The sequence below is a fragment of the Neomonachus schauinslandi genome, chromosome 1 (genome assembly GCF_002201575.2).
Source record: "Neomonachus schauinslandi chromosome 1, ASM220157v2, whole genome shotgun sequence".
Lineage (NCBI taxonomy): Eukaryota > Metazoa > Chordata > Mammalia > Carnivora > Phocidae > Neomonachus > Neomonachus schauinslandi.
The window spans coordinates 120,203,730-120,231,683 of NC_058403.1; the positions used below are offsets into that span (position 1 = coordinate 120,203,730).

Consider the following 27,954-nt stretch of genomic DNA (forward strand, 5'->3'; position numbering starts at 1 on the left):
GGATCAGCTCACATTCATTCTCTTAACCCTTTTTCTTGCTCACGTTCACCCTCCCCCAAGTTTATATACTTGGGTTTTTATGCCTCACCCTGATTTTGGAATCTGAAACCCAGGTCCTCTGATCTCGTTAAGCTGGGCTCTGTTTAAACTGTTTGGTAATACAGAAAGATACAAGTACTTTTTTTTGGTCTTTGACACTGCACCTGTCTGATTAGGGACATTCATAACCAGGCACTCAAATACACTTCTCAATTATCCCCTTGCAGCCTAGGAAAATGAGTGGAGTAACAAGGTTTTCTTTGTATTTCTGTTAGAGGCACTGTTAAAAAAAACAATTTTATATAGGGAATTCGCATCAGTACTTTTAATTTTGACAGTCTTAAACATTCAGCTCAACATTACCAGAGAAAGCAAGTTATAATTTAGTAACATGAAATTTATTCTAAAAAATGTTTTCAGGAAGCTGCAGAATGGCTAATGAATGTTTCTTGGTAAGCTTGTAGTGTTAATTCTATATATGCTCCCTTCTGTGCTTCTGTTTTTGCAAAGACCTGTTTAAAAAAAGAAACTCTTTTAAGCAATAGGACACACACTATTTATAAAGTTTTCCATTTCTGCATTAGCAAAGTCCCAGTTTAAAAAGTCTTCCAAGGTTCACGATATTTTTTTTTTTCTGATTATAAAACAAGCATACTACATGGACCAAAAAAATAGTATCTGACACAGTTCAAGCCACAGTAGTTCTAAACACCAGAAGAATCCTAATATGGCTGCCAGCTCTCTTAGCCTATTTCCAGAAAAAAATTAAAACCTGACAGTGCACCTCCTGCTAGATCAAAATGAAAAACATTAGGTTTCAAGATAAATTTGGAGGATGAGTCAACAAACTAATTTTTCACTTTAGAGAATAGTTACAGAATATTTTCCCCAAAAGCATTTTGCTTTATCTGGCCTATCACAGAAAACCAAAATTAGTACCATAGTTTCTCTCTACTCCTAGGGGGTCATCACTGGTCATTTTTATCCTTAGAACTGCTTTGTAGCAAGCATAAAATAAAACGGGGAGAGAAGCCAGAACAACAAAACCATGTCTGTTCTGAGCATTTGAAAATACACAAAAAAAGAGAAATCCGTGTAAGCTCATGGTTCTGAGAGGTATGCACTTCCAAAATGATAATGCAACTAAGGCTGAGTAATATACAAGCACCACCTTCTCCCCTTCTGGACAGGAACATGACTACACTCTAGGACAAGAAGGTGCACTGGGAACATGTGCTTACCTCGTCCCTCCACCCTGCCCTGCTGGTGACTTGATCATCTCAAAGAACAAGGGGGCTGCTGCCCTACTATCTGAACTACTTGGACTCCAGCTGCAGCTCCCCCCACCCCCCTCCCATCTGTTTCTGTTATCAGATGAAGAAATATGGGACTCCAGTTCCTATTTGAAGATCACAAATTTTCTGTATATGTGAAATCTGTTTAGTTACCATTAGATATGACCCACTTCAGAATTCTTCCCAACTAATTATCACCATACAACAGCCAGTGTGGGAAAAGTCCCTTTACCTTAATTAAATGTAATCCCTCAGCAGCCTGCTCCTTAGCCTCCTGAGCTGACTGGCCATCCGGATGGAGGAGGTGATACAGCTGGATCAAGCTTGTGGCATCACCAACTCTAGAGTGAAAGGATTTACTGCTATCAGTGGGTTTTCTTCATTTGCTTCACAGTCCTATAAAAATGTGTGCCAACTTAAAACTAAATTACACTTCAAACTTTCCTTGGGCCAGAATTTTTTAAGCCTTTAGTTTTATATCTTCAAAGGCATTTTAAGAAAATCACCTAATTTAAGCTTCATATCCATACTGAGGTAGGCAGGGCAGGAATCAGCACAGGCAGTGCCCCATTTATGAAAATGAATATATTCTATATGTGACTGTATTCTTTTTGGGAACGGAGCATCACTTCTCATAGAAATAACATTCTTAATAGTAGGTGGCTGCCAGGTCAGCCCACTTCACCAGCAGATAATAACGTAATCCAACTCAGAGGGCAGGAATATTACCTTCATCCCACATAAGCTGGAGGCTGGTGATCAGGGGACGCTCAAAGCCACCTGCCTTCAAGTTCATTAGCAGTGACATCTCCTGCTAACAGATTTTCATTAAGACTCTGAATCTGTGAATAAATGCCTCCACAAGAGGCCTCGTAGGAGTCCAAGGAAAGACTCCAGGCCACCAGTCTATTCATGGGAACCATTAGTTAAAAATGAGCATCCTAGTGAAGTAAATCTGAAATTATGCTCCCTGAGTCAGAAGGAATGTCAGGTTCTACTTCAGCAATCTAGAATTCAGTTCTTCTGGTGTGTACTTACCTTTTTAGAAACCTCTAAACAACTTTTATCAGCATAAAAACCTCCTTGGCCTTCCCCAAACCAGTCAATCACTATCTTCTCACATAGTCAACACTTGCCCACCATTTGCAACCTCAAAGCTGAAGGGGTAAATATCCTTTCTAAAATGCTTGTGCTTTTGAGGTTGTGCTCTGTATAGTGAGTCACTAGCTTCCAGCTGGGGGGGTAAAGGGGCGAAGACATCCTAATTCAGTGTTTCCCCAGCTATCTCACTAATTTTCCCTGTTTTCCTATTAAACCTGGGCTGGGGGATAAAAAGTGGGGTGACAGTGGGAGTAGGTAAAGAATTTCTCAAGCCATGGTGACCTTAGAGAAATGCTCTAGGCTTATCCCAAGGCCCATCCACTCTTAAGGCCATCTTCTGGGAGAACTGAGAAACCAGGGCTGTTCATATAGTAAAATTTTTCAGGGAAAAATACTGAAACATGTTCATTACAAATGTATGTGCTTGTTATAATCTAACAAAGTCCAATAAACTTGGCAACAAAATTCCCCAAATAAATAAAATTCCCTGTGGAGCTTTGGCATGTGGTAACTGGGCTTCTATATTTAGATTCCTGTTTAGGGCTTCATTACATTCATGCTAAAGTATAATGCCTGCATCTTACTGAACAAGTTAGGTTAACACCCAGCCCATATTTGAAAATAAGAGCAAATAAATTTAGATGTTCAAAAAGATTTTAAAAGAATCTCATTTAAAAACCACTGTGAACTGGGTTAAGACTGATGAATCACAGACCTGTAGCCCTGAAACAAACATTATATGTTAATAAAAAAAAATTAAAAACCAACAGTGGGACTTGAGTCTGAAATAAACATGCAGAATCTCAGTTCTGCCCTGGGTTCCATTCATGAGGACGTGCACCCTCTACTGTCTAGTCTGGGATTTGCAGCACGCTGTCCTGGTCAGAAATCCCTCAAGAATAGTTGTATTTAATGCACAGCAGGAAAAATTAAGTACTCAAAACTCCCTCCCAGTATACAAGTAAACTGCTTCGGATGTAAAACTTACATGAGGTAATGAGTATTAATATAATATCCTATATTAGTACACTTTGACAAAGAACTTTAACGTTCAAGTTATACATTTCTTATTCTGTTTACAAAAATGTTACGTCTTTATAATAGAATCATTTCAGAATGAGTCCATCTCAAAAACTTTATAAGAAAATTTATTCACAGGAGATGTCACTGCTAAATCACCTGAAAGTAGGTCCCTTTTTTGGACTATCCTCATGACCGTCACCCAGCCCCTACTTATGTGTGATGAAGGTATATATCTGCCCTCTGAATTGGACTACACTACACTTGCTGGTGAAGTGAGCTGGCCTGAAGACATCTACCATTAAGAATGCTGCTTCTATGAGAAATGGTGCTCTGTTTCCAAATATGGAATGTATTTCTTAGATAATACCTGTGGAACCTTCTATTTCCAAATGCCTTCGGACCTTTATGTAAATGGCTTAGATCAGATGACATGGAGGATATGCTGAATCACAGCTCCTTATAGTCTGAAGGTGGCAGTAATCACTAAACCCTCCTGTAATTCAGACTTTTGAGTCAGTCAAGGACTTTTTGTAGAAAGTTGACTTTTTTACTACAGCCACGCTGGTTTCTTTTCCTTGTCATTTTGACATTTCTAATCCAACTGGTAGATACTCAAGAACAATTTTCTTTTCAGTTTCATCACAAGTTGTAAAGAACACTATTGTTTCAGCTAGAAACCTGGAAGCACACCAGTTAAAATACAATAGATACTCCTTGTTTCTTGCAACTTTGGAAAAAAATCTAATTTTTTTTTCAGTGCCTTAAAAATCTTGCAAAAGCAAGGGATATCAAAAGCAATAGTATTTTCATAAATTAAATGATGACTTTTACTGAAAAGCCCCAGTTCCCCCAGAAACCAGGCACCTGCCAGAGCTTATGTCTTTACATTTCCCATTTAATCCCCTTTGAGTGCCTGGGAAGTTCACTGATACCAAGGAACACTGGTGAGGCCCAGGATAAGTCAGTATCCCAGGTATATAATACAGATCCACAGCCACTTACTCTTTCAAAGAATCTCGCCCTATTTAAATAACACAAAAGCAAAGACTGAGAGAAGTGGGTTACGCTGGAAGAACCAACCCACAAATAAAAGAGGTAAGTGAAAGGTATTTATCACTGGACAATACACTGTCATCACTTAGTGTATACACAGAAAAAATAGCTTAAATACAGATTTACCATACTAGTAGTAAGAATTTCTTTTACTTATTAAGATCATACTTACAAATCTCTCTGAATCTGGTCAATCAGTAAACCATCAATCTTTTTCTTATTTACAAAATACCAAGCCATTCCACCAAAGTGTCTTGTTGAACGTAAAAGGTCATACTTTCCATGTTTATCTATGTCTTCATAGGTCTGATGATGAATCTATTCACATAAAATGCAATTTTTTTCAGGAACACGAAAATAAAAAGTGAGCATTACTGGATACACATTTACTTGCATGAGTGTTGCCCAAGAAAGGACCAGTAAACCAGGTCTATTTATACCTGCCTCTACTCTCATTAACCAATAGGTATGGTCTAGATCAATCCTGCACTTAGAAGTGTGCGGCAGCCCAGAACAAGTCTGCCACACATTTATAGCCATATCAATTACTTTTCAGCAGCCAGCCACTATTTATGAAGCACCTATTACATATATGTAGACCACTAGAAATAATGGACCACCATTATCTTGGTCACTAGGGGATTTAAAAAAAAAAAAAAAAAGTATTTTTTCACTCCTCCGTTTTTCCCCTATCCCATCAACTACCCCATTCCACCTTATTAACTAATGTTCCTTCAGTTCTTCCAGACCGATCCTGCAAACTGAGGACTATGATAAGGGCATTCCTGTGTTCAAAAGGCTTTCAAAGCCCTGCTGACTGAAGTCCAGATTCTTGAGCCTAGCATCTGAGGTCACCTGTGACATGGCCCCATTTACTTTTCTAGTTTAACCTTGAACACCTCCCATACATATACATTGCATGTACAAGCAAACCAGATGACTGGCCATCTGCAAGCACACTTTGTTTCCTGCTTGTTCACACTGTTCCTTCTCCCTGCCTGAAACACCTCTTCTCATCCAACTCCACAATGTTCCGTGCCCCTCCTGCCCTGCCCTCTTCAAGAATCCTATGAAACCTTTCCTGAAAGCGCTCTGTAGTCTTGTCTTAGCACCTAACATCTCAAACCTAAGGTGATAATTATCTGCACACTTATCTAGCACCCTTCCCCACAATCATTTCTGGACTGCAAGCTTTGACACAGCACACCCTGTCCTAGTTCATATCGTCGCCTATACTATCCGCAATACTGTATGTAGAAAGCACTACATGATTACTTATTAAACTGAATTGTAAGATGCATACATTACATTTTGGCAAATTTTACTAAATGACTCTTCCTGTATGATAAACTGAAAAGAGAAGCAGCTCTGCCATCAAGTTTGGGTCCTTAACACTACCATTTACTAGCTGTGCAACTTGCCACAAGCTACATAAACTCTCCAAGCGTAAATTCCCCCATCCTTAACTCAAAGGCTGCTGTGAGGATAAAATATCTGATGTACATCAGGTACTTAATAGATGTTCAGGTATTTCTCCTCTCTTCCCCTGTAAAAATCTTACTCATAACCATACTTAAGTCCATCTTAGAAACTATAAAATATACTCACTTTGATATATTCAGTAGAATCTGGCTCAAACTGGGCAACGCAGAGATTGAGGACATCAACATGCCGGTCCTGGCTATACATGGTCTAAAACCACACAGAAGAGTTGGAATTCGATGAGAAAAACAGAAAGCTCAACACCTGTCCTGATGCCATGACAGATGTGCTCATCCACTTCTGTGCTAAGTGGGAGGCAGAAATAACACAAGCTTCCTAATTGTCACACCTAGATTCAAATCCCAACTAAGCCAACTGCAAGATAGAGAACAGCAGATAGAGAACAGCAGAGGAGTCACCATCAGAAACACGTATGTGTGTTTATCAAAGCGGAACGCCCTACAACGCCAGAGCCAACTTGTTTCACGAAAAAACCATCACCACTGACTCTAGGAAACCAAAGTCACCTTACCTTAAGATTTTCTTCCTTGAAAATTATTGGTGTTAAAACTCTACGGCCTTCTTTTGGGAAATAAACTTGTATCATCCTGTCCCGTTCTTCCCAAGAGGCTTTGCGTAGCCTGCCACTTGGTTCTCTGACAACAATAAAACGCTCCTGAAATAGAAAACATAATCAAGGATGGGTTTGTGAAGACTTATTTCTAGTTCCAGTTTTCCACTAAGCACCATTATAAGAATAATTTGCAATCAAAATATAAAATGCAACTGGGAGATGCAAAATGCAGTCATATATGATTTCAATAATAATTTTAAACCTCAAACACTTGGCAAGATTTGATACTTCCTTCACTAATCACTGCTGTGCCTCTGACAATCAGAAATCTAAAATGAAAGTATTTACTAAGTGCCAACTACGGTCCTAAAGTGGGTTTAATGCATAAAATGGTTCAACTGAAAAAAGCAGGTCAGAGATTCATTTAAATCCATTTCAGAGGAAAGAAGTGCTATGAGACCTTTCAAACTGTTTCACTTCCCCATCCCAAAGTCTCACTGAAACAGACTTTACTACTTTGTGATCTACTTCTAAAGTCCCTGGGATAAAAGGAACAAACCCAGGAATGTGGAGTCTTAATTCTAGACCTCTATAATTCCCCAAATTCGCATGAGACATAAATGTGTCAGACTGTCCACCTGCCTCTGGTCTCTTCACTCTTCCAACTACCAAATTCTAGGCCAGGAGATTACTTCCCTCTGAATTCCACCTACTGTGCCATTTAACTGGCAATTTATCATGTGCAAGATTCTTGACACTGCTCAGATACTGTCAGCTGAAAAAGGGCAGGAACTGTGGATTATAGTTCTTTGCGATACCCAGTGACTTACACAGAATTCTGCACATAGCAGGTAACTGATACACATTTGATTAATGTTTAAATTAACCAGATGGTACTTTCTACTCTTCAGAGGTGTAAGAGTCTCTGAATGTGTTCTGAGGATATAATTAAAACTTTCATCAGGTACTGCAAATAGAAAAAAATAACAGATGTCTAAATTACACAATTATTCCTCAAAAGGACTGTGGCAATTTGAATTCTAAGTTCCTTTCTCCCTTTCAGGTTATAAAATGCTCCCATAAACACCCTTCAAAGCATTGCAACATATAGTAAAGCACCCCAGAGCAAAAATTTTAATTAAAATGAAACTCTGTGATCCCTGTTTATCATGTCAGGTGTACAGGTGGCTGATGTACAGACATGGACATTGTTCAAATCATGTCTTCTAACCATAATCATAGATGATAAAAAGATTAATGTGGGGTGGCCCTTCTCCCAACTGTAGCGTTACATAGTATTCTGCATTCTGTGGGCTGAATTGTAAATCGCTTGTTTCACTCTTAATTGAAAAGATTCAAACACAAAACTGATACATTTTATAAGTACCAGAGTGTTCTTTTGGAACTGGCCATCAAGGGAAGAGGAGCTAGAGAATAAAAACCACAACAGAAAAGCAAGTGGTGTCTGAAAATTATCTCCGGAAACCTGTCATTCTTTCTGCAGATTCTGAAAAGTGAAAATCCTTTGGGAAGTCTGGGTTTTTTTGGCATCCTCAAGAATTTATAAGAAAGAAACCATTTTTCTCAAAATGTTTCAGCTAAGGGAGTTAGTCTAACTTGGGCAGAAAGAATCCCCTTCTCCCACTGCCTTGAAGATTTCTGCCTATTTGTGGTTTGGGGGTGGGTTTGTCTGTAAACTCCTAGTTCTGTCTTAGCACACCTGTCTCTTTCTCTGCAGTCAATCTGGAATAAAGTGTGTCCATAATCTGCAGGGAAATGGTAACAGGATGATGTGGGGCTGATGTGCATTTCTCTTCTTCCTTATGCTGGGCTGGATCTTCCAGAGGGTCTCACCCAGTCACAGGAATTCTGGTTTGGAAGATTCAGATACAGCTGGGTCACAATAATGTTGACCCTCGTCCCTCAGACCCATCTCCACATATTTCAAATAAAGATCATTTTGCAATTAGACATTTACTCACCCGGTGTGGTATGCTGTATGATATATCAGTAAATACGTATTTGGCTGTTTCTGTTCCTTCCAAAATCTTATCTTCAGCTAACACGTCATTTATTGGTGCTCGTTCTTCCAGAACCGGTGGCATTTTTAATCGTACTTTAGCTGCCTCGATTGCCTTTCTTGTAGCCTAATGAAATAAAATATTTCTTAAGGAAAGCCGGAAGGTTGCAGGCCAGAAGGATCATCTGACAAAAGCAGAAAAAATGCCAAGAACTACAAAGAGAAGAAGCTCTAGCCCTGAATCAGTGAGTGAAAAGGCTCCTGGGCCCTGGCCTTTGCCAACTCTGTGGTGTGGCTGAGAGCACCACCTACAGGCTCAACTACTCTCACCGCAGCAAACGAATGCTCTGAGACCAAGGCAGGCCACAAAAGCTGCTTGAAATAGAATAAAGGATTTCACTTATTGTGTGTGTACTACGCACCATATATTGTTCAAATACTCTGTATTTGGCTCATTTGATGCCCACAACTACCATAGGAGCTAGGTGACATGGTTATTTCATAGAAGAGAAGATAGAGGCACACACACATGAAGTAAACTGCTAAGAATCTGCAGCACCAGAATTTGAACTCTGGCAACTCAACTCCAGAGCCTATGCTCTTAACCACTGACCACATTGCTCCATGCCATACTGTTAACAGTGATTACCTCTGAGAAGTGAAAATGGTACTTTTACTCCTCATGTGATATACGATTGCATATCTGAATGTTTTGCTATGACTGTAACTTATTTGAATTAGAAAAAGGAGCAATAATGCTTTACATACTCATACATCAGAGCATCTTCCACAAAGCACTCATACCCATGACTCCAGGAGGACCCTGGTGCCTAGAGTAGTCTGTGGTTCAGCAGGATCTCATAATCCCACCAAAGCATCATCCTCAAAGCAGCTCACAGCAGAGGTTTCTCCAGAAGGAAACTGAACCAGGCAGGACAAACGACAGATACTCAGGCAGGTTTGGGAGCAGAGGAGGTTGCATGGACATGTAGGCCTGACCCACATGCCCCAGTCTGCCTAAATTCAGCCATGTTCCCTGCTTCTCTCTGCCTGCCTGCTCCCATTTCTTTTCTCAGTCTGTGCTTGGAACTCCCCATCACGAGTGCCTATGGAAGAGCAGCTATGGGTATCTGGAGGGACCTCTAGAAATCCTGTTTAACCTCTTAAAGAAAGGTATTCTACCAGTATTTCTGCATTCACGTACCTCCTCCAACTGTGCCTGGGTCATTAGCTTATAGGTTGGTGGCTTCAGTTGTTGTATAGATGGCTTAAAAATCTTCTGCAAATTCAAGCCTGTCATCTTGATGAGTATGTTTTGGACTTCCTCATCCATAAATGTAGGTTTCTTGTTCTCTGAGCTACCAGATTCTGCTAAAATGGATTTTAGTAAATAAGATGGTAAAAATGACAAGCCAACAAGACCTCTAAACAGACAAGTTAACAATAGGAATGATTAACAAAATGTCTACCTCAATATGCATAATGTTAATACCTATGAAATCCTTCCATTCATTCCTTGATAAAATTTACTGAGCATTTACAATGATGAGAATATTGCCAAAAAGGCACTCAAAATCTAGTGGAGGAAGAAACATAAAAAAGTAATTAAGGGGCACCTGGGTGGCTCAGTCAGTTAAATGTCTGCCTTCAGCTCAGGTCATGATCTCAGGGTCCTGGGATTGAGCCCCACATCCGGCTCCCTGCTCAGTGGGGAGCCTGCTTCTCTCTCTCTCTCTCTCTGTCCTTCTCCTTGCTTGTTCTCTCCCTCCCTCTCAAATAAATAAATAAAATCTTAATAAAAAAAATAAGAAAGTAATTAAGGGGCACCTGGGTGGCTCAGTTGGTTAAGCGTCCAACTCTTGGTTTCGGCTCAGGTGGCAATCTCAGGGTTGTGAGATCAAGCCCTGCATCGGGCTCCACGCAGAGTCTGCTTGAGACTCTCTCCCTCTGCCTCTCCTGCTCTTGCTCTAATTTTTTTTTAAAGAGTAATTAATGTGGGGCACCTGGCTGGCTCAGTCAGTAGAGCACATGACTCCTGATCTCAAGGTTGTTAAGTCTGAGCCCCATGTTGGGTGTGGAGATTACTTAAAAATAAAATCTTAAAAATAAATAAATAAGGGGTGCCTGGGTGGCTCAGTCAGTTAAGCATCTGACTCTATTTCGGCTCAGGTCATGATCTCATGGGTCATGGGCTCGAGCCCCGCCCCCCCCCACGGGGCTCTGATTTTGGCGGGGAGCCTGCTTGAGGACTGTCTCCCTCTGCCCCTCACCCTACTCGCATGTGCACACATGCATGCGCATACACTCTCTCTCTCTCAAATAAATAAATCTTTAAAATAACTACTGTAATAGTATTAATAATAATAATAATTTACAGAGTTGTCTCCTAGATGCCAGGCATTACATACATTTTCAGGAATGTTTACAACAACCCACAAAATAGATATTGATATCTCAATTTCATAAATGAGGATACTGGAGCCTGCCTAAAGACCAACTAGCTGTTAAGTGACAGAGTCAGGATTTAAACCAAAGTTTGTTTCTAGAGACTAGATTAACTAGTCTACCCGGGTGCTCCCCAGTGCAAGTGCTATACACATATTCTTGGAGCAGAGAAGGCCAAGGCAGCAGGGTCAAGAAGGCTTCCCATGGGGCCTGAACAGGACAGAGAAAAAAAGGAAGGAAATTCCAGGCTAAGGGGCTGCAACTAGGAAACAAAGGCTTGGATCATGACGTGAGACTGAAAAGGCCATGTGGTGTCATGGAAGAGCCTTGGACAGGTGAGGACACCCAGATATCACCTCTGCCTTACATAGTTTGCCCATGCCTTTGCTTACTTCCTCTATTTCCATTTCCATTAGGAAAAGAAGGAGGGGGAAAAAAGCACCATTCCTTCCCAGCCACCTCTTCCTCTGCTAGTCTTATAAATGCTGGTGGCCCTAAAAATTCTGAACTATAGCCTTCTCTTCAGAACACATCAACTTTCTCCTGTCTCAAACCTTTCTTTTCCTATGGTTCCTTATCTTAGTAGCATGCAACAGGTCATGTGGGCCAGAAATCTTAGTCATTCCTGACTTCCTTTACCCTCCACATCTAGCCAACAGCAGTTGTTACAGTAACAGCAATGATAACATTCGTTAGATATTTACTATATGCCAGTACTTACTGAGCTAAGTACCTTACATATTTAGCACATTTAATCCTTACAACAACCCCGGAAATACTACAATTATCCCCATTTTACAAAGAAAGGACACTAACACACAACATACTCTCTATTATACCTCATAAATCTCTCTTTAGTCCTCCATTTCCCATTGCCACTACTCTGATCAAGGCCATCCTCATCTCTTCCCTTAACATCCTAACCAGTCTCCCTGACTCTATTCTGATGCCACTATAGACCGTTCTCCATAGAACAACCAGAGTAATCTCTTAAAAATGTAGTCAAAACAAAAGATTAACAAAACTAAGAGATGGTTCTTTGAAAAGATAACAAAATTGACAAACCTTTGGCTAGACTAAGCAAGGAAAAGAGAAGACCCAAATGAACAAAATTATAAATGAAAAAGGAGACATTACAACTCACACTACAGAAATACAAAGGATTCTAGGAGGCTAATATGAATAAGTATGTGGCAACAAGCTGGATATCCTATAAGAAATGGGAAAATTCTTTAAAACATGCAACATACCAAGACTCAGGAAGAAACTGAAAATCTGAACACACCAATTACTACTAAGGAGATTCAACCAGCAATAATAAATCTCCCAACAAAGAAAAGCCCAGCTGCAGATGGCTTCACAGGTGAATTTTACCAAATAATCCTTCTTAAACTCCTCCAAAAAACTGAACAGGAGGGAACACTCCCAAACTCATTTTACTAGACCAGTATTTTCTGATACCAAAGCCAGATTCTACAACCATACCACCCTGAATGCACCCAATCTAGTCCCTTACCAAAGCTAGAAAAGGACACTACCAGAAAACTACAGGCCAATATCCCTGATAATTATAGATGTAAAAATTTTCAGTAAAATACTTGCAAAGTAAATTCAGCAGCACATTAGAAAGACCATTTACCATGATCAAGTGGAATTTATCCCTGGGATGCAAGGATAGTTTGACATACACAAATCAATGTGATACATCACAATTAACAAACTGACAGAAAAAGATCATATAATCATTTCAATAGATGCAGAAGCAGCATTTGACAAACTTCAACATCAGTTCATGATAAAAGCTCTTAACAAATTATGTATGGAAGGAACACACCTCAACATAATATATGCAAAACCCACAACTACCATAAAAGACTAAAAGACTTCTCTCTAAGTTCAGGACTACGACAAGGTTGTCCCCTATTCAACATAATGCTGCAAGTCCTAGCCAATCAATTAGGCAAGAAAAAGAAGTAAAAGTAAACCAGAATTGGAAAGGAATAAGTAAACTTGTCTCTGATTAGTTGTAGACCATAGGATTTTGTATGTAGAAAATCCTAAAAACACCATCAAAAAACTATTAGATCTAATTGACAAATTTAGTAAGGTTGCAGGATACAAAATTAACATTTAAAAGTTGGTAGCATTTCTATACTAACAAATTATGTGAAAAAGAAAGCAATCCCGGGAATTTAGCTGGATAGGGATCAAACCATTCTGAACACCTACGAACTCAACAGGAGATCGAAGAAAAGAATAGCAACAACTCTCTGAACAGAAAAGCGAACACTTTCTGGAAGGTAGGACATGTGGAGAAGTGAATCCAAGGCAATATTCGGGAAGATAGACAATGGGGGAGGGGGCCTCCATCGGCCACTTCTGGCAAGTGATAGAGCAGCAGAGCACAAAATCGGGACTTGCAGAAGTCTGCTCCGCTGAGGGACGTCACTCTGGTGGCTAAGCGGGGAGTGGAACCCTTGCTGGGTCAGTGTGGTCTCAGGACCCTCGGGGTCACAGAAAGACGGGGGTGCCTGAGTGCGGCAGAGCTCCCAGGTATCGGAGTGGGGAAGCCGGCTGCAGAGACGGAGCCGAGGAGTGGGCTCTCAGCTCGGGGTTGCCATAAACCGTTATCCATGGCACAGTCGGGCCACTGCTCCTCCAGCAGGGACCCAACAAGCGGCAGATCCGGGGAGACTCCCATTCCTTCCCCGGGAGGAGTGGCGCAGGAGCGCACTGCAGGGATCTGCTGGGACTGGAGACTCCACACGGGGTCGGGTGTCAGAGATAGAAACACTCGGTCAGAGGCCGGGTGAGCACAGAGCACGGCGGAGACCGGGGAGATGGGAGTGATTGACTGATTTTCTCTGGGGGCTCACTGAGGAGTGGGGCCCCGAGTTCTCGGCTCCTCTGGGGCAGAGATTGGGAGGCCGCCATTTTCACTCTCGGCCTCCAAAGCTGTACCAAAAGCCTGCAGGGAACAAAAGCTCCCAAAAGCAAACCGGAGCAGATGACTTAGCCCGGAAGGCAAGGGTGGGGCAATTCCGCCTCCGGCAAAGACATTTGGGAACCACAGCAACAGGCCCCTCCCCCAGAAGATCAGTGAGAACCGCCAGCCAAGACCAAGTTTACTGATCAATCAGAACGGCAGAACTACAGAGCTAGGGGAATACTGCACATAGAATCAATGGCTTTTTTCCCATGATTCTTTAGTCTTTCAAAGTTAATTTTTTTAACTGTTTTTTTTTTAATTTTTCTTTTTCCCTTTTTCAACCAAGATCTTATCAATCCCTTTTTTAAAAAATTTTTATTTTTCATTTTTAGAGTCATATTCTATCCCTTCATAGTAGTTACCCTTATTTTTGTTACATATATATAAGTTGTTCTGGCTTTAAAATTTTGAGATACTTTCTTCTAACAGATCAAAATATACCCTAAGTCTCTAGTGTATGGCTTTGTTCTACTCTCCTGCCTGATCACATTCTCTTCCTTTTTTTAAAAAAATGCTCTTCTTTTTTCAACCAACTTCTTATCAATTCCTTTTAAAAAATCTTTTAAAATTTTCACCTTTACAGTCATGTTCCATCCCTTCATCGTATTAACCCTTATTTTTGTATATATATATAAGGTTTTCTTTCTTTAAAATTTTGGGAGGCACTTTCTTCCAACAGACCAAAAATCTAGTGTGTGGCACTGATCTATGCACCAGCCTGATCATATTTGATCATATTCTGTTTTTTGTTTTGTTTTGTTTCTGTTTGTTTTTATCTTTTTCTTTTTCCTTTTTTCTTTCTTTCCCTTTCTTTTCCCCCAGTTTCAGCTCTTTTCTGACTTGTTTAGTGTATATTTTCTGGGGATGTGTTACTTGCTAGCATTTTGTTCTCTCATTCATCTATTGTCCTCTGGACAAAATGACAAGACGGAAAAAACCACCTCAACAAAAAGAACAAGAGGCAGTACCGACTGCCAGGGACCTAATCGATACGGACATTGGTAAGATGTCAGAACTGGAGTTCAGAATGATGATTTTAAAGATACTAGCTGGGCTTGAAAAAAGCATGGAAGTTATTAGAGAAACCGTTTCTGGAGAAATAAAAGAACTAAAATCTAACCAAGTCGAAATCAAAAAGGCTTTTAATGAGGGGCAATCAAAAATGGAGGCTCTAACTGTTGGGATAAATGAGGTAGAAGAGAGAATTAGTGATATAGAAGACCAAATGATAGAAAATAAAGAAGCTGAGAAAAAGAAAGAGAAACAACTACTGGATCACGAGGGCAGAATTCGAGAGATAAGCGATACCGTAAGATGAAACAACATTAGAATAATTGGGATCCCAGAAGAAGGAGAGCGAAGGGCAGAAGGTATATTGGAGCAAATTATAGCAGAGAACTTCCCTAATTTGGGGAAGGAAACAGGCATCAAAATCCAGGACGCACAGAGAACCCCTCTCAAAATCAATAAAAATAGGTCAACACCCGACATCTAATAGTAAAACTTACGAGTCTCAGAGACAAAGAGAAAATCCTGAAAGCAGCTCGGGAGAAGAGATATGTAACCTACAATGGCAGAAACATTAGACTGGCAACAGACCTATCCACAGAGACCTGGCAGGCCAGGAGGACTGGCATGATATATTCCAGCACTAAATGAGAAAAATATGCAGCCAAGAATACTGTATCCAGCTAGGCTGTCATTGAAAATAGAAGGAGAGATAAAAAGCTTCCAACAAACAAAAACTAAAGGAATTTGCAAACACGAAACCAGCCCTACAAGAAATATTGAAAGGGGTCCTCTAAGCAAAGAGCCTAAAAGCAACATAGACCAGAAAGGAACAGAGACAATATACAGTAACAGTCACCTTACAGGCAAATTTACAATGGCACTAAATTCCTATCTTTCAATAGTTACCCTGAATGTAAATGGGATAAATGCCCCAATCAAAAGACACAGGTTATCAGACTGGATAAAAAAACAAGATCCATCGACATGCTGTCTGCAAGAGACTCATTTTAGACCCAAAGACACCCCCAGATTGAAAGTGAGGGCATGGAAAACCATTTATCATGCTAAAGGACACCAAAGAAAGCTGGGGTGGCAATCCTTGTATCAGACAAATTAGATTTTAAACCAAAACTGTAATAAGAGATGAGGAAGGACACTATATCCTACTTAAAGGGTCTATCTGACAAGAAGATCTAACAACTGTAAATATCTATGCCCCTAACATGGGAGCAGGCAGTTATATAAGCCAATTAATAACAAAAGCAAAGAAACACATCGACAACAATACAATAATAATGGGGGACTTTAACACCCCCCTCATTGAAATGGACAGATCATCTAAGCAAAAGATCAACAAGGAAATAAAGACTTTATTTGACAGAGAGAGAGACAGCGAGAGAGGGAACACAAGCAGGGGGAGTGGGAGAGGGAGAAGCAGGCTTCCCACCGAGCAGGGACCCCGATGCAGGGCTCGATCCCAGGACCCCGGGATTGTGACCTGAGCCAAAGGCAGACGCTTAACGAAGGCGCCCAGGTGCCCCGGAAATAAAGACTTTAAATGACACACTGGACCCAATGGATTTCATAGATATATTCAGAACATTCCATCCCAAAGCAATAGAATACACATTCTTCTCTAGTGCCCATGGAACATTCTCCAGAATAGATCACATCCTAGGTCACAAATCAGGTCTCAACTGGTACCAAAAGACTGGGATCATTCCCTGCATATTTTTGGACCACAATGCTTTGAAACTAGAACTCAGTCACAAGACGAAAGTCGGAAAGAACTCAAATACATGGAGGCTAAAGAACATCCTACTAAAGAATGAATGGGTCAACCAGGAAATTGAAGAAGAATTAAAAAAAATTCATGGAAACAAATGAAAATGAAAACACAACTATTCAAAATCTTTGGGATACAGCAAAGGCAGTACTAAGAGGAAAGTATATAGCAATAGAAGCCTTTCTCAAGAAACAAGAAAGGTCTCAAATACACAACCTAACCCTACACCTAAAGGAGCTGGGGAAAGAACAGCAAATAAAGCCTAGACCCAGCAGAAGCAGAGAAATAGTAAAGATCAGAGCAGAAATCAATAAAATAGAAACCAAAAGAACAGTAGAACAGATCAACGAAACTAGGAGCTGGTTCTTTGAAACAATTAACAAGACTGATAATCCCCTGGCCAGACTTATCAAAAAGAAAAGAGAAATGACCCAAATCAACAAAATCATGAATGAAAGAGGAGAGATCACAACCAACACCAAAGAAATATAAACAATTATAAGAACATATTATGAGCAACTCTATGCCAGCAAATTAGATAACCTGGAAGAAATGGATGCATTCCTAGACATGTATCAACTACCAAAACTGAACCAGGAAGAAAAGAGAAAACCTGAACAGACCTATAACCAGTAAGGAAATTAAAGCAGTAATCAGAAATCTCCCAACACACAAGAGCCCAGGGCCAGATGGCTTCCCAGAATTCTACCAAACATTTCAAGAAGAATTAATACCTATTCTTCTGAAACTGTTCCAAAAATATGAATTTTGCACTCGTTTTATGAGGCCACCATTACCTTGATCCCAAAACCAAAGACCCCATCAAAAAGGAGAATTACAGACCAATATCCTTGATGAACACGGATGCAAAAATTCTCACCAAAATACTAGCCAATAAGATCCAACAGTACATTAAAAGGATTATTCACCACGACCAAGTGGGATTTATCCCTGGGCTGCAAGATTGGTTCAACAACCGCAAATCTATCAACGTGATACAATACCTTAATAAAAGAATAAGAACCATAGGATCCTCTCAATAGACGCAGAAAAAGCATTTGACAAAGTACAGCATCCTTTCTTGATCAAAACTCTTCAGAGTATAGGGATAGCGGGTACATACCTCAATATCATAAAAGCCATCTACGAAAAACCCACAGCAAGTATCATTCTCAATGGGGAAAAACTGAGAGCTTTTCCCCTAAGGTCAGGAACACGGCAGGGATGTCCACTATCACCACTGCTGTTCAACATAGTACTAGAAGTCCTAGCCACAGCAATCAGACAACAAAAAGAAATAAAAGGCATCCAAATCGGGCAAAGAAGAAGTCAAACTCTCACTTTTGCAAATGATATGATACATTATGTGGAAAACCTAAAAGACTCCACCCCAAAACTGCTAGAACTCATACGGGAATTCAGTAAAGTGGCAGGATATAAAATCAATGCACAGAAATCAGTGGCATTCCTATACACCAACAACAAGACAGAAGAAAGAGAAATTAAGGAGTTGATCCCATTTACAATTGCACCCAAAACCGTAAGATACCTAGGAATAAATCTAACCAAAGAGGCAAAGAATTTGTACTCAGAAAACTATAAAATACTCATGAAAGAAATTTAGGAAGACACAAAAAAATGGAAAAACATTCTATGCTCATGGACTGGAAGAACAAATACTGTGAAGATGTCAGTGCTACCTAGGGCAATCTACACATTCAATGCAATCCCCATCAAAATACCATCCACTTTTTTCAAAGAAATGGAACAAATAATCCTAAAATTTGTATGGAACCAGAAAAGACCCCAAATAGCCAGAGGAATGTTGAAAAAGAAAAGCAAAGCTGGCAGCATCACAATTCCGGACTTCAAGCTTTATTACAAAGCTGTCATCATCAAGACAGTATGGTACTGGCACAAAAACAGACACATAGATCAATGGAACAGAATAGGGAGGTCAGAAATGGACCCTCAACTCTATGGTCAACTCATCTTTGACAAAGCAGGAAAGAATGTCCAATGGAAAAAAGACAGTCTCTTCAACAAATGGTGTTGGGAAAATTGGACAGCCACATGCAGAAGAATGAAACTGGACCATTTCTTTACACCACAGACAAAAATAGACTCAAAATGGTTGAAAGACCTCAATGTGAGACAGGAGTCCATCAAAATCCTAAAGGAGAACACAGGCAGCAACCTCTTCAACCTCAGCCACAGCAACTTCTTCCTAGAAACATCGCCAAAGGCAAGGGAAGCAAGGGCAAAAATGAACTATTGGGACTTCATCAAGATAAAAACCTTTTGCACAGCAAAAGAAACAGTTAACAAAACCAAAAGACAACTGACAGAATGGGAGAAGATATTTGCAAATGACATATCAGACAAAGGGCTAGTATCCAAAATCTATTAAAGAATTTCTTAAACTCAGCACTCAAAGAACAAATAATCCAATCAAGAAATGGGCAGAAGACATGAACAGACATTTGTCCAAAGAAGACATCCAAATGGCCAACAGACACGTGAAAAACTGCTCAATATCACTCGGCATCAGAGAAATCCAAATCAAAACCACAATGTGATACCCCCCACACCAATCAGAATGGCTAAAATTAACAAGTCAGGAAACGACAGACGTTGGTGGGATGCGGAGAAAGGGGAACCCTCCTACGCTGTTGGTGGGAATGCAAGCTGGTGCAACCACTCTGGAAAACAGTATGGAGGTTCCTCAGAAAGTTGAAAATAGAGCTACCCTACGATCCAGCAATTGCACTACTGGGTATTTACCCCAAAGATACAAATGTAGGGATCCGAAGGAGTACATGCACCCCAATGTTTATAGCAGCAATGTCCACAATAGCCAAACTATGGAAAGAGCCAAGATGTCCATCAACAGATGAATGGATAAAGAAGATGTGGTATATATACATACAATGGAATATTATGCAGCCATCAAAAGGAATGAAATCTTGCCATTTGCAACAACGTGGATGGAACTGGAGGGTGTTATGCTGAGCGAAATAAGTCAATAGAGAAAGACATGTATCATATGATCTCACTGATATGAGGAATTCTTAATCTCAGGAAACAAACTGAGGGTTGCTGGAGTGGTGGGGGGTGGGAGGGATGGGGTGGCTGGGTGATAGACACTGGTAGGGTATGTGCTATGGTGAGCGCTGTGAATTGTGCAAGACTGTTCAATCACAGATCTGTACCTCCAAAACTAATACAGTATATGTTAAAAAAAAAAAAGAAGAAGAAGATAGCAAGAGGGGAAAAATGAAGGGAGGGTAATCGGAGGGGGAGACGAACCATGACAGATGATGAACTCTGAAAAACAAACTGAGGGTTCTAGAGGGGAGGGGGGTGGGAGGATGGGCTAGCCTGGTGATGGGTATTAAAGAGGGCACGTTCTGCATGGAGCACTGGGTCTTATATGCAAACAATGAATCATGGAAGACTATATCAAAAACTATTGATGTAATGTATGGTGATTAATATAACATAATAAAAAAAAAAAAAAAAAAGAAAGCAATCCCACTGACAACAGCATCAAAAACAATAAAGAGCTTAGGAATAAATTTAGCCAAAGAGGTGAAAGATCCCTATACTGAAAACTAAAACACATTGATGAAAGAAATCAAAGAAGAGGAATGAAGGGAGGATGGTGGAGTGGGACGATCCTGAGCTCACCTCACCCCATGGCACATTGAGGCAACAATTACATATATGGCCACTAACTCTGAAAATAAACTGAAGATGGCTGAACAGATCCTCCACAGCTAGCCGTAGAATGAAGGCCATATCAAAAAGGGTAGGATGAGCAGAAACATATTCAGGAACCAAACCCCTGACTCAACTAACCAAAAACAAGAAGGACATCACAAGCACAGAGGAGCAAGAAGATCAGACCCCAAGACTAGACTCCTCCAGCCCTGGGACCCACACTGGGAAAAGGAGTCCCCATACGGTCTGGCTTTGAAAATGAATAGGGCTGATTTTAAACTCTGGGAGAGCCAGAGATTAAAAAACTGAGACACTGTCCATAAAGACCCAGCATGCTAAATAACTCACCCCAGACACAGCACAAAAGCAACAGTTTGAAAAGTACCTGGGGCACAGGTTAAAGAGATTTACTGAGTAACCTGAGGACATTTGCCAGAGAGACAGGAATCTGCAGGAAACTTCTTGGGAACAAAAGTGATGGTGGGCGCCATTTTCTTGCCCTCCCCAAGCCCAGATAGCCAGACACTTTTGGGAGCCAGTTTTAACACACTCCCGTCTACCCTGCTAGCGCCACGTGCCTTTCCTCAGTGTTGCCCTGTGGCTCGGTCTCACCCAAACCATCTGCCTTGGCAAGCACCCTGCCAAAGCAACTCCTGCCATGGGGACAGGGGGGAAGATAACCACACACACCAGCAGGCACTCAATTCCTGCAGCCAGGTCTTTTACCTGCCTGCACAGGGAGCAAACCTTGCCCTCTTCAGTGCGCCCACAGCTGTCACAGCAGCTAGCTGCAGACAGCCAGGCTACCCACCAGCAAGCCCACAGCAGCGGCAGCCAGGCCTCTCAATAGGAAAAACAGCAAACGCTGCCCGGTGTGCCTGCAGTAACCAAAGCAGCACGCTGAGCCAGCTGAGCTAAGTAAGGTGAGCTAACCCCACCCACCAGCATGCCCACAGCAACTGTAGCTCAGCCACAATATGAGAGTGCACACAGCCTACACAGGGGCACCTGGTCAGTGACAAGAGGGGATTGTGCTACAGGCCACCACAGGACCTCTTCTACACAAGGACCATACTTTCGAGACCAGGAGACACACCCACCTAACACATACAAACAAACAGTTAGAAAAAAATGAGAAGATGGGGCGCCTGGGTGGCTCAGTTGTTAAGTGTCTGCCTTCAGCTCGGGTCATGATACCAGGGTCTTGGGATCGAGCCCCACATCAGGCTCCCTGCTCCACGGGAAGCCTGCTTCTCCCTCTCCCACTCCCCCTACTTGTGTTCCCTCTCTCGCTGTGTTTCTCTCTGTCAAATAAATAAAACCTTAAAAAAAAAAAAATGAGAAAACTGAAGAATATGTCCACAATGAAAGACAAGACAAAATCATAGAAAAAGAGCTAAACAAAATGGAGATAATATGCTTAATAAAAAGATCAAAGTAACAATTATAAAGATATTCAACTGGACTTGAGCGAAGAACAGATGAATTTACAACTTTGACAAAGAGATAGAAAATATAAAAAATAACCAGTCAGAGCTGAAGGATACAATAACTGAGAGGACAAATATGCTAGAGGGAATCAAGAGCAGATTACAGAATGCAGAAGAATGGGTCAGTGATCTGGAACACAGTGTAATGGAAAGCAACCAAGCTGAACAGCAAAAAGTAAGAATAGGTTAAGGGACCTCTATAACATCCTCAAGCATAATAAATATTGTATTATAGGGATCCCAGAAGAAAAAGAGAGAGACAAGGGAGCAGAAAACTTATTTAAAAAAATAATAGCTAAAAATTTCCCTAATCTGGGAAGACATCCAAGTTCAGGAAACATGAAAATCCCCAAACAAGATGAACCCAAAAAAATGTCCACACTGTGATACATAATAACTTAAAATGACAGAATTTAAGATCAAAAGAGATTATTAAAAGCAGCAAGAGAAAAGCAAACAGTTACATACAAGGGAAAGCTCATAATGCTATCACCTAATTTTTCAGCAAAAACTTTGCAGGTCAGAAAGGAATGGCAGGACATATTCAAAGTACTGAAAGAAAAAAACTTAAAACCAAGAATACTCTAGGGGCAAATGGGTGGCTCAGTCTGTTAAGTGTCTGCCTTTGGCTCAGGTCATGATCTTGGGGTCCTGGGATTGAGCCCTGCGTTGGACTCCCTGCTCAGCAGGGAATCTGCTTCTCCCTCTCTCTCTCTGCCCCTCCCCAGCTTGTGCTCGCTAACTTGCACTCTCTCTCAAATAAACAAATAAAATTTTAAGAAAAAAAAATTATGCTGCAAGATTATCTATCATTCAGAACTAGAGTTTTTAAAGAGTTATCCAGATGAACAATAATTAAAGGAGTTCTTCACCACTAAACCATCCTTACAAGAAATGTTAAAGAGAATTCTTTAAGTGGGGAAAAAAAAAAAAAGACAATAACTACAAGTCAGAAAATTGTGAAAGGAAAAATATTTCACTAGCAAGAACAAGCATATAGTAATGGTAGTAGGTTAGTCACTTTATAAAGTCAGTAAGGAAGTTAAAACACAAAAGCAATAAAATCAATTATATCTACAAAAATTAGGAAAAAAATTAGGGGACATAAAAATAAAAAGATGTAAAGTATGACATCATATATATAAAACATGGAGAAAGGAAGTAAAAACTTAGTACTTTTAGAATGTGTTCAAACTTAAACAACCATCAAGTTAATAGGGACTGCTATACATTTTTGATGTTATAATATGAACCCCATGGTAACCACAAATCAAAAACCTATGATACACAGAAAATAAAGAGAAAGAAAGCCAAACATGGCACTAAAGAAAACCACCAAACAAGTTAAGAAAGCAAGAGAAGAAGAAAGGAACACAGAAGAACTACAAAACCCACCAGAAAACAATTAATGAAATGGCAATAAGTACAATACTATCAATAATTACTTTAAATGTAAATGGACTAAATGCTCCAAACAAAAGATATAGGGTGGCTGAAATGGATTAAAAAAAAAAAAAAAAAAAAAAACCCATCTATATGCTGCCTAAAAAAGAACCACTGCAAAACTGAAAACACACAGACACTCAAAGTGAAATGATGGGAAAAAATATTCCATACAAATTGATGGGGAAAAAAAAAAAAAAGCCAGAGTAGCAATACTTACATCAGACAAAACAGACTTTAAAACTAAGACTGTAGGGGCACCTGGGTGACTCAGTCAGTTGAGCATCTGACTCTTGGTTTTGGCTCAGGTGGTGCTCTCACAGTCATGGGATCAAGGCCTGCATCAGGCTCCCTGATCAGTGAGGAGTCTGCTTCAGATTCTCTCTCCCTCTGCCCCTCCCACTGCTCATGCTCCCCCCACCCAATAAATAAATAAAATATTTAAAAAAATAAAAAATAAAACTAAGACTGTAGCAAGAAACAATGGCATTACATGATGATAAAGGGGATCAATCCAACAAGAAGATAAAACAATTGTAAATCTCTATGCACCCAACATTAAGGCACCTAAATACCTAAAGCTAGTATTACAGACATAAAGGGAGAAACTGACAGCAATACAATATAGCAGGGCCCTTTCATACCCCTCTTAAATTAATGGATGGACCATCGAGGCAGAAAATCAATAAGGAAACAGTGTCTTTGAATGACACATTAGACCAGATGAACTTAGTAGATATATACAGAACATTCATCCAAAAACAACAGAATACACATTATTTTCAAGTGCACATGAAACAATCTCCAGGATAGATCACGTTAGACCACAAAACAAGTCTCAAATTTAAGAAGACTGAATCATATCATGCATCTTTCCCAACCATAACAGTATAAAACTAGACATCAATTAGAAGAAAAAAATGGAAAAAAACACGAACACATGGAGGCTAAGCAACATGCTACTAAACAACCAATGGGTCAACAAATAAATCAAAAAGGAAATAAAAAAATATATGGAGACAAATGAAAATGGTAACACAACAGCCCCAAATCTTTGGAGCACAGCAAAAAGCAGTTCTTAAGAGGGAAATATATAGTGATACAGGCTTACCAAAGAACCAAGAAAAATCTCGAATAAACAATCTAACCTTACATCTGAAGGAACTAGAAAAAGAACAAAGCCCAACATTAAAAGGAATAAAATAATAACGTTTAGACCAGAAAAAATTGAAACAGAGAATAAAAAAAAAAAATAGAAAGTAACATTGAAACCAAGACCTGGTTTGCTGAAAAGATAAAATTGATAAACCTATAGCCAGACCCATCAAGAAAAAGGAGGACTCAAATAAATAAAATCAGAAATGAAAGAGGAGAGGTAACAACACCAAAGAAATACAAAGGATTGTAAGAGACTACTATAAAAAATTGTATGACAACCTAGAAGAAAGGGATAAATTCCCAGAAACATACAATCTTCCAAAACCGAAGCAGGAAGAAATAGAAAATCTGAATAGACCCCTTACTAGTAATAAAGTTAAATCAGTAATTTTAAAAAACTCCCAACAAACAAAAGAATAGATGGATTCACAGGTAAATTCCACCAAACATGTAAAGAAGAGCTAATACCTGTTATCCTCAAACTATTCCAAAAAAATAGAAGAAGGAGAGCTTCCAAATACATTCTGTGAGGCCAGCATTACCCTGATACCAAAACCAGAAAGATACTGAAAGACAGACAGACAGACAGACAGAAAACAAAAAAAAAAAACAAACCACAGACCAGTATCCCTGATGAACCCACATTCACATGGTCAATTAATCTAAGACAAAGGAGGCAAGAATATACCATGGAGAAAAAACAGTCTCTTTAATAAATGGCGCTGGGAAAACTGGACACCTACATGCAAAAGAATGAAAGGGGACCACTTTCTTACACAATACACAAAAATAAACTCAAAATTGATTAAAGACCTAAATGTGAGCTCTGAAACCATAAAACTCCTAGGGAAAAAAAAAATAGGCAGTAATTTCTCTGACATCAGCCATGGCAACATTTGTCTCAATATACCTCCTCAAGAAAGGAAAACAAAAGCAAACAAACTACTGAAACTACATCAAAATAAAAAGCTTTTGCACAGCAAAGAAAACCATCAATAAACAAAAAGGCAACCTACTAAATGGGAGAAGATATTTGCAAATGATATATCAGATAAGGGATTAATATCCCAAATATATAAATAACTTAATAGAACTCAATGCCAAAAAAACAACTAGTCTGATTAAAAATGGGTCAAAGACCTAAACAGACATTCTTCCAAAGAAAACATACAGATGGCCAATAGACACATAGGATGCTCAATATCACTAATCATCAGGGAAATGCAAATCAAAATCACACTGAGATAACACCTTACACCTGTCAGAATGGCAAGACTCAAAAAGAGGAAAAGGAACTCAGCAGCATTATTTATAAAATCCAAGATATGGAGACAACTAAGTGTCCATCAGTAGATAATAAAGTTGTGGGGGGTGTGTGTGTGTGTGTTTGTGTGTGTGTGTGTGTATAATAGAATATCATTCAGCCATAAAAAAGGAGGAAATCGTGCCATTTGGGACAACATGGATGAACCATGAGGGCATTAAGTGAAATAAATCAAGCAGAGAAAGATAAATATTGTATGATCTCAACTTTTTGTGGACTCTTAAAACAAACAAACAAGAACTCACAGAAAAAGAAATCAGACTTGTGGTCTTATGGTTACCAGAGGAGGGGTAATTGGATGAAGGTGGTCAAAAGGTACAAACTTCCAGTTAAAAGATAAAGAACTAGGGATATAATATACTACATGATGAAGATAGTTAACACTGCTGAATGGCATAGATGAAGGTTGTTACGAAAGTAAATACTAGGATTTCTCATTATAGGGAAAAAAATTTTTTTCTATTCTTTGTATCTACATGAGAGGAAAGATGTAAACTAAATTTACTGTGGTAATAATTTCATGATATATGAAGTCAAATCATTGGGCTGCACACCTTAAATTTATTCAATGTCATATATTAATTATATCTCAATAAAACTGAAAAATTTTTTTAAATGTAATCAAGATTCACGCTTAAAATTCACCAGACTTCCAACTTCATTTATAAGAGAAACTAAGGTAGTCTGCTTACTTCACTGTGTCCCCCACTAAACAATGTGCTCCCCCAAAGGCCAGAACAGGGTCTTGTACTTCTTGTACTCAATACCAGGCACCCAGGTCAGTTACAGTGCCTGGCAGACAGTTTGTGCTCAGCCCTACTCTCTCTTCAATCTCACCCATTCCCCCAGGTTGAGTTATCACTTTTACCCAATGTTTCTCTCTTTAGATACGACTGCGTACTGGGTACCTACACTCCAATTTCAAAAGCACCTCAAATTTAATGTGTACAAACAGACGTTTACTTCTGCCTCCCTTCCAATCTCATCTTACCTACTCCTGCCTTTTCTTCCCTCACCTCCCCTCTTCCGCGCCCCCGCCAAAAAAAAAAACAAAAAACAACAACAACAACAACAACAACAAAAAACCTGTTCCTAAAATTAAGCTTCTCTGTCTTGGTATAAATGGGACTACTCTCCTCCACTCAACTGCTCAAGCCAGAAACCTGAGAAGCAACACTGATTTCTCCTTTTAAACTTAAAGCCAAAGCCGTAACCAAGCCTATCAATCCTACCTCAAACATGGGTTTCCAAACTACATGTGTTCAGTCTCGTTTCTGGACTTTTGCTTATATTGTTTCCTCTGCTTGAAATGTTTCCTCACTAGCATGGTTAGCCAGGTCTCAGCTCTGGTCCTAATTTCCAGGAACCCTTCCCTGTCCTTGCCACCAAGTTTGAGTGCCACTCTTATGTGTGTTCCTCTATCGCGACCTGGGTCACACTGCATTGCCACTTCCCCGCTGGGCCATGAGTTCCTCAAAGACAAACCCGTTTAGTTGGCCGTATCCCCTAAACGTAGCACTGTGCTTTGCAAGGAACCGAGCTCAGGCCCTGTTGGTTAATTGAGTGAACCAATGACAAAGGAGGGCGATGACCCCGCAGGTACAAGGTACAGAAGGGAGCCGGCTGGCCTAGGGCGCACTGCTAGAGGAGCCGGGGACGGAGGTGCACGATGGGGTCCGCGTGGTTCTCGCCAGCCAGAAGCAGGCTCTAGGTCTCCCAGGAGAATGTGCCAGCGGACGTCTGGCAGGTCACTTACCCGCCTCAGACGCAAGCCGACGGCATGGCAGGCCCGCCCCGCAGGGCCCGGGCAGTGGCTGGAGCAGGGCGCGGAGCTGGGGCTGACTTCGGGCCCGGACACAAACCCGCTCCGTGCTCCGAGAACCTGTCAGGAGGCTCCACAGCGACGCAGACGCTCTGAGGGTCGCCATGATTATCCGGGGCCACCTCCGCCGGAAGCGGCTGTGAAAGATTTCGGGTCTCGCGAGGTTCGCGCAGCAT

The 27,954-nt window shown here is 40.3% G+C and overlaps 1 protein-coding gene across 2 annotated transcripts; it reads right to left on the bottom strand.

Moving 5' to 3' along the window:
* Window positions 1–352: 352 nt before the first annotated feature.
* MRPS22 (mitochondrial ribosomal protein S22) lies at window positions 353–27,893 on the bottom strand. Of its 2 annotated transcripts, none has more exons than XM_021678745.1 (8): window positions 27,713–27,886; window positions 9,792–9,958; window positions 8,550–8,714; window positions 6,526–6,669; window positions 6,120–6,203; window positions 4,684–4,829; window positions 1,567–1,675; window positions 353–551 (listed from the first exon to the last, which is right to left on the bottom strand). In XM_021678745.1, the coding sequence occupies exons 1-8, from the start codon at window positions 27,882–27,884 to the stop codon at window positions 456–458; spliced, it is 1,083 nt and encodes a 360-aa protein (XP_021534420.1). In that variant the 5' UTR covers window positions 27,885–27,886; the 3' UTR covers window positions 353–455. The 2 variants fall into 2 exon arrangements, with proteins under 2 accessions (XP_021534420.1, XP_044771329.1); XM_044915394.1 differs by having other exon boundaries at window positions 364–551; window positions 9,792–9,955; window positions 27,713–27,893.
* Between the last annotated feature and the right edge of the window lie 61 nt (window positions 27,894–27,954).

Excerpts from the sequence above, each read along its gene's own strand:
- MRPS22 (XM_021678745.1), bottom strand. The coding sequence starts at position 27,884 with ATGGCGACCCTCAGAGCGTCTGCGTCGCTGTGGAGCCTCCTGACAGGT. Across the intron at positions 8,715-9,791 it reads CCCAGGCACAGTTGGAGGAG|GCTACAAGAAAGGCAATCGA; the intron begins GTACGTGAATGC and ends TTATTTCATTAG. Across the intron at positions 1,676-4,683 it reads GACCAGATTCAGAGAGATTT|AGTTGGTGATGCCACAAGCT; the intron begins GTAAGTATGATC and ends CTTTCACTCTAG.